Source organism: Limulus polyphemus, unplaced genomic scaffold (assembly GCF_000517525.1).
Source record: "Limulus polyphemus unplaced genomic scaffold, Limulus_polyphemus-2.1.2 Scaffold970, whole genome shotgun sequence".
Lineage (NCBI taxonomy): Eukaryota > Metazoa > Arthropoda > Merostomata > Xiphosura > Limulidae > Limulus > Limulus polyphemus.
This window is the reverse complement of record NW_013666580.1, coordinates 89,240-97,181: the sequence shown is the minus strand read 5'-3', so window position 1 is coordinate 97,181 and position 7,942 is coordinate 89,240. Positions and strand designations below refer to the sequence as shown.

General features: G+C 34.9%; 1 protein-coding gene across 7 annotated transcripts in view; it reads right to left on the bottom strand.

The window, feature by feature from the left end:
• Positions 1-7,942, bottom strand: part of LOC106461484 (synaptic vesicle glycoprotein 2C-like) — a 64,432-nt gene that overhangs the window by 38,286 nt on the left and 18,204 nt on the right. For 6 of the 7 annotated variants that reach the window (XR_002610992.1, XM_022388453.1, XM_022388458.1 and 3 more), the window contains exon 2: positions 2,864-3,106. Coding sequence is in view for 6 of the 7 variants with exons in the window: in XM_022388453.1 (XP_022244161.1) it covers positions 2,864-3,043 (180 nt within the window). In the remaining variant the exon portion in view is untranslated. The remainder of the gene's footprint in view (positions 1-2,863; positions 3,107-7,942) is intronic. The other variant, XM_013921308.2, reaches the window with a different exon arrangement.

The following is a 7,942-nucleotide window of genomic DNA, read 5'->3' as shown; positions in this document are numbered from 1 at the left end:
AGTCATTCAAGCAATGTGCTGTTGTTAGTGGTAGGGCAAATAGGATTTTAGATTGTATCTACAGAAATATTGAATAAAACTTTAAAGAAGTTATAATTTCATTGTATACTTCATTGGTTAGGCCACATTTAGAGTATTTCATTCAGTCTTGGGCTCCTTGCCTTAGGAAGGACATTGAATTGTTGGAAAGGATTCAGATGGTTACTAGAATGGTGGCTGGGATGAGAGATTGTCATACGAGGAGAGGTTGAACTCTCTAAAATTGTTTTCTCTCCAAAAAAGAAGAGTTAGAGGGGATCTGGTTGAGATGTTTAAAGTTGTAAAGGGGATTGATAGTGTTGATGCATCATACTTTTTTCATACTTAACAGTGAGAAAAGTAGGACAAAAGGACAATTTTGGTAGGGTAGGAGTCATCTTCAGCTAAGGCAGTTTTATTTCACTAACAGGGAAATTGGCCTTTGGAATGGGTTGCCTTTGGATGACGTGGAGGCAGTAAATTTAAGCGAGTTTAAGAGAAAGCTTGATAACTATGTGAACGATAATGGTTAGCTTTAAGATTTTTTCAAAATTTATTTAATAATAGTTTTAGTTTAGCTTAGAGTATGGGACAGCCGAGAAGGACCAATAGGTCCCATGTTCTCCCAAAACATTATGTTATGTTATAACCCTTGTGTGAGTTTTGACGAAATTAAGAAACAAACAAAAGTTGTTCTGGAAAGTCAATGATATAGCTTTAAAATTGAAAAATAATAAATAAAACCTAACAATTTGTAGACATGGGTAAGGTGAAGAATTTTAGTAAATCTACATTAAAATCCAAGTTATTGAACAGTAATTCACTTTCAACCTTATACCTTTCCTATTCAAAGCCAACGAAGTCAAGCTAAGATTTTGATTTCGGTTAACAATGATTTTTTTTTTTACTTTGACCCGTCCCAGTGGCCCAGCGGCAAGTCTGAAGACTTCTAACGCTGAAAACCGAGTTTTGATACCCTGTGAGGATGGTACAGGTAACCTATTGTGTAGCTTTGTGTTATAAAACAAACAAAATAAAATATTTTGATAAATAATAAACTTGATCAGATATTCAAAACATTAAATGTTTAATGACGGTTTTGGTTCATTTCTTAAACGGCATTTTGAAGTTCAAATACATAATCAAAAGTGAAAAACAAAAAATTCAAACCAATGAAACTAACAAAAAAATTGTTGTTAAAACTCATTTTCTATAAGTCTAGGTTTTTCTCAGTTTTAGTTTTGACTCTACCATTGAGCCTTTTCTACAAAGCAGTCTTGATTTTTTTTTGGAGGGGGGGGGGATGAGTGGTTGAACAACCAAATTATTTTCTATATTATATAGAATATCAACTAGAGTTTCAGAAATTAGCTGAGAATATAGGTTAGATGTAATTTCGAAGGGGTTGCTTGTGTATTAATATTTCAGAGTAATTATGTTCAAATGAATGATGTTGTAGAGGATATAGCACCTGATAGCTTATGGTCAATTGACTGTAGTATCACTGCGCTATTACAGAAACGATAGTTCATGGAAAAATGAGGCAATATCTTTGTGATTATTAGTAATTCTTAGCAAACCATTTCTGGAAAGTTACTGCAATTAATCTTATTATCAATTGCTATAAAATATCTCGCACCTGTCCAAGAAAATCAACTGTATAACTCCATTAAGGTTTGTACTAGTTATTCGAAAAGTTGTCTCGGTACAAGTTCAAGATCAGTGTTTTAATTTTGTTGTTGTTGTTTGAAAACAAAGTTACACAACACGTTATCTGCGCTGTGCCTACTACGGGTATCGAACCTAGGTTTGTTTTAATCCCTCAAACTTACCGCTGAGGCATGTTTTTCATGCGTATAAAAATGTGAAATTAAGCAAAAGCATTTAGATTTCGAAAATAAAAGGTTAATCATATTCTTCGGTAATCTCAGAATCATATCTTAAAATTTATGAATACCGCTTAATTACCCATTTTCTAACTTCTTTCGGTTAAATTGTAAAATGTATGTATAAAGGTCTATTGGGTGGTAAGCTCTATCGTCGATTCATACGAGCTGATAAGAACTGACGCAACTCAAGACCGCAGTTCTTAGCTGATTACAGATGAGTCTTGTTATCTGATATGAGTCTGTATGTTGTCATATCACACTTCATCACTCACGCAAAAAAATGTTGTCGTGCCACAATTCATCACACACACACACAACAAATGTTTTCGTGCCACAATTCATCACACACACACAAACAAATGTTGTCCTACCACAATTCATCACACACACCCACAACAAATGTTGTCATACCACAATTCATCACACACACACACACACAACAAATGTTGTCGTGCCACAGTTCATCACACACACACAAAACAAATGCTGTCGTGCCACAAGACGTAACATACATACAAAAAAATCTCAAACTCCCGAATGTTAAATTTAGCTAAATGAGGTTAAACTTTCTTTCGTAATGTGTATGTATTCAAACTACTACGGCAGCCACTTTCCATCTTGAAGCCATCATATAACACCATACATCGACTTGCTGGATTAAAGATAGTTGACATTGCTCAAAACAGTAGTCTTCAGGTGCTCCTAATATGATTTCTATCATAGGTGGCGAAACCGGGGAGGGGGTGGGGTATGTGCCCCTCCCCCCAAAAAAATCAGGAGAGCAACAAAGAAAAGAATTTTTTGAAATCTTAATTCACTCTGCAAACAACTGGATGATTTTCCCTTTAACGTTTACTCAAACACGAACACTTTTTTGTATCCCAGTAGAAAAAAAAGTAAGCACTGTGTTTCTTCTCGATATTATAAAGTCATATGTTTTGAATGTGTTACTTTACCTGAGAGATGGCGTCCTCGTGAAACTGTGACAAAACAGACATGTCAGAGTCAACGTAATCCATTTCTGTGAACTCGGTGTCTGACTGGCGTCGAACCTCTTGCGTATAAGAACCGGCAGGGAGCGCTTCACGGTTGACAAGAGTCATGTTCTCTAGGTTCTCCAATTTAATATGAGTCATTTCTTCCACTGATATTTTGTTAAAACCTAGTGTTCACGCTGGTGACTTTGATGACAAAAGCTCCTGTAAACATTGATGATATAAATAAGCAAATAAGTGGATAAAAAATTAATTTTTACTAACAGTAAGCCGTTTTCAAATAACGCTAACACGAAGTAAGATTGCACATTAAAATCTCAATAAGAAAATAAAAATAAAAAAGCAAAATTAATAAATTAAACTTCGATATTTATAACACTGATTTCTTTTGTGCATTCCAAGGAAGGCAGATGTTAGAAATAGCAAATAGCCTATTACCAAAACTTCGGTTTCAATATAAATAACCCACCGATCTTAAGTATACTGGTTTAAAAAGTTGCTTGCAAGTTTTGTTTTGTATCTTTTCTTAACTTCCACAGAAGCACCAAAAATAGATTCATAAGTACTCTGGTTTAGTAGAACCTGTACAGGACGCTACTGCCGACAATAAGGAGAAAATTGAGGAATTCCCAAGAGATTCTCTCACATCTTTTAACAAAAACTTGAACTCTCCCTCAACAAAATCAATCCCATAACACACAATAACTTATTCTCAAAAACTCCATGATTTTATAAATAACTTGACAAGTAACATACCGATTTTCGGTCTTGCCAGTTTCACCAGAAAACGGACATACTGGCAACTCTCGAACTTTATATAACTAAGTTAGGTTAGGAACAGCTCCTTGTAAGAATTTTACTTAAAATCGGACTCTTGTTTCTCAGACCAAGAACCAATACAATATTTCCAGCTCCGGTCGCACGACGACAAACAAATATCAATAAAATGTTGAATACAACGAAAACTTAAACAGTTTCAAAATAAAGTGATATATTCCACTGAAGACACAATATTCACCAAAGCCTGACGTGACCCTCGTCTCGAGAACAAAAATAAAGGTAAAGAAAATCCTGAATCTGTTCAGTTTTCTGGTACAATTATTTTAGATTTTACTCATCATAAGAACAACGACCTTAGAAGACTATAACTAATACGTTCATAATGAGAAATATTTGTCTGTTGTAAAGTTTCAGTAAAGTGCATCTACTGTAAGATAGCCTTTGTCTGTTGTAAAGTTTCAGTAAAGTGCATCTACTGTAAGATAGCCTTTGTCTGTTGTAAAGTTTCAGTAAAGTGCATCTACTGTAAGATAGCCTTTGTCTGTTGTAAAGTTTCAGTAAAGTGCATCTACTGTAAGATAGCCTTTGTCAGTTGTAAAATTTCAACAAGGTTCTTCCACTGTAAGGTAGCCTTTATCTGTTAGTCAAGTTTCAACAAGGTCCTTCCATCGTAAGGTAGCCTTTATCTATTGTCAAGTTTCAAAAAGGTGCTTCCATTGTAATGTAGCATTTATCTGTTGTAAAATTTCAACAAGGTGCTTCCACTGTAAGGTAGCCTTTATCTGTTGTCAAGTTTCAACAAGGTCCTTCCATCATAAGGTAGCCTTTATCTGTTGTAAAGTTTCAACAAGGTGATTCCGCCATAAGGTAGCCTTTATCTGTTGTAAAGTTTCAACAAGGTGATTCCGCCATAAGGTAGCCTTTATCTGTTGTAAAGTGTCAACAAGGTGCTTCCGCCATAAGGTAGCCTTTATCTGTTGTAAAGTTTCAGCAAGGTGCTTCCACTGTAAATTATTTTTTTTACCTTCAATGAGAAAACCCGCAGAGTAGTATGCATAGAGGAATTTGTCCATAAAATATGAAAAAGTAGTTCATGACGTAAACCAACGTGGGATCTGACATAAGTCTAATTTTCTTAATCTAAGAATAGTATAAAATCTAGGTAAACTTGGTAGCAACGGTTTATCTCGGATTTTAAAAACATCCAAAACAGGAATGTTTCCTAACTGCAGTCACACTATTAATCCATCAATCACATTAAAGATCTCTTCTAGCAAACCCTATGCCAAATAAAGTAACCCTGACATTCGAAAAGAACCAAACATTAGAAATTGAAAAACCAAACTTAAGCTACTAAATTCTAGTTTTTGGACAAGAACCTGATGGAACTTCCAAAAGAAACCTCAAACAGAATTTGGATTTTTACTAAGAAATAGTTTGGGGCTGGGTAATAACTCTAAGACTATGCCACAACCTTGTACTGATAACAACAGCGTAAAATGTTAATCATGTTTTAAATTCAAATTTAGCTCATATATTTAATGTCGTTGTAAACTGTTTCAATACTCCTGGTCAGTTTTTGTGCATACGTGCCATGTTGCCCACCAAGTACACACCCAACACCTTAATATCAATATAGGTGCAACAAATTGTCGGTGGCTTGTTATTCTCACTTATCCAATGGCCAGTAAATAAACAAACAGAAATTTTTTGTAACTTGTTTTTACCCTGAAAAAATATCATAATATTTTTGAAACTCGACAGAAACAGTTGCATCATGAACATAAGCTGAAAGGATACCATCATTATTTGGTTTAGTATGACAGTTTCTTATCTGTCGACACTTGAGATGCATATTTACTAAAAGGGTACAATCAGAATAGTAAAAAGGAAAACACTCATAATAAACCCCTGTCTAATACCTATAGCAAAAAGGAAAACTCTCATAATAAACCCCTGTCTAATGGCTATAGTAAAAACAGTTGCATTGGTTAGGAAATTTCATTTGAACACTATAAATTTTCATTAGCAAATGGGGCTGGCGTGGCCTGGTGGTTAGGGCGCTTGACTTGCAATCTGCAGGTCGCGGGATCGAAACCCAGCGCTGGACATACTCGCCCATCAGCCATGGAGGTCGTTTAAAAGTGATGGTCAAACCTAATATCTGACAGTTCAAAATTATTATTGCACTTTGTATTTTTGCCACAAACAAACAAACATTGGTAAATACACATAATAATAACTTCATGATCAATAACTTCAGACCGAATCCAAAGGCTTTCAAAGCTTATAACTAGTACACATACGCTCAACAATGTCGAATGTTTTCTATAAGTCTAAACTCATAATTACAAAGGTTTCGTTATCTTGAATTAAGTGAACAAAATTATATAGTAGGAACTGATTATACTTGGCTTGAGTTAGCTATCAATTTCAAAATATACATGACCCCGATTTACAAACAAACTGACAGCAACCTTAGTATCACAGGTTGCCCTTTTTTGTAAGCTCCTCAAATTTCCACATTTCAATACTAATTGTGTGACAGTATAACTGACAGATAATAATTTACTAAAGATTTGTCAAAGATAGATAACAAAGTGTGCCCCATTATATCACATAATGTTTGATATAATGGGTAATACAAAGTATTTCAGACAAGATATTTCCTCTATTTCTATATCGGCCCGGCATGGCTAGGTGGTTAGGGCACTCGACTCGCTATCTGAGGGTCGCAGGTTCGAATCCCCGTCCCACCAAACATGCTCGCTCTTTCAGTCGTTGGGGCGAATAATGTGACGGTCAATCCCACAATTTGTTATTAAAAGAGTAGCCCAAGAGTTGGCGGTGGGTGGTGATGGCTAGCCGCCTTCCTTCTAGTCTTACACTGTTAAATTAGGGACGGCTAGTGCAGATAGCCCTCGTGTAGCTTTGCGCGAAATTCAAAAACAAACAAACAAACGAGATATTATATAAATAGCGTACTTAGATAGATTATTGTAAAATAATACTTCTATGCAGGACTTTAATTTCATCTAATTTACTGATTTATTTTTACAGCAAATTAATAAGGCCCATTTTTTCAGGAAGTCAAACTATGTACACACAAGTAAATATATGGTAAAGATTAATTTGAATTTTGAGGGAGAAAAATCATCTTATGTTCATATTTCAAGTACAACTCAATGTAAATTAAAATATTTACCACGCTTCCACGTACATTGTTAGTCTTCTAACTGAAGTAGTAAGATTTTTCTGAAAGTCATGCTCAAACAGATGACAATCCCGGAAAAATCCCAAAACTTTACGATTGAGCCCCTGATATCCTTTTTAACCTGGAAAATGATCTTAAAGATCAAAAGTGAGGATACCATCCTCCTATATATTAATTCCTATCCCATCTAGAGTTGACTTAGCATGGATGACAGCTTTTATAACAAGAAATACCACCGAAACTGTTTATTCTTGGTGTGGCTGGTCTTCTAATATCATCACACCATTGTAAAAACCGTGTTCATCATTAAATTTTACTTGTTAATACAAAACATGTCCTCAATAAGACATATACACAAATAATATATGATTTACTCAGTATTTCTGTAGGTTCTTTTTTCATAATACTTATTAGTTCACAATTAAATGATGCCCAATAACCACTTTTCTTAGTAGCAATAATGCCATGTTTATTTTTGACGCCTGGATATAAGACCAAAACATTTCTCAGTGGGTGCGTCTACCTCAGCGCCAAATACAGCTTGCAGCAGAGCAAGGTTGTGAATCCAAATGGTAAATTAACCCAACCCTTTATCATACATTCTGAGATTTCGTTTCTTGAAATCTAGTCGTTGTAACTGGGGGCTATACTTTTTAATGTGAGCTAATTCGTTACAATAGAAGCACTACATGTGGCACTCAGGAAAATATGTGTGCACCAAATCTTTATCGTAATTCGAATCTAATGCTGAAAATGTTTAAGAAGAGAATATTCTGGTTATTCACTAGAAATTGGCAAAGTATGCACTAGTCCAATTACACACACTAACTTATTTAATTCATCATAAAGCACAAAATTTGAAATTCTTGGTGGAACATTTGAAATAGTCAATTTCAACGGAACAACTGCAACTGGTTTCAACAATAGGAGTATTCTCAACAAAAATACTGCAACTGGTTTCAACGAATAGGAGTATTCCCATCAAAAATACTGCAACTAGGTTTCAACAATAGAATATTCCCATCAAAATACTGTCAACTGGTTTC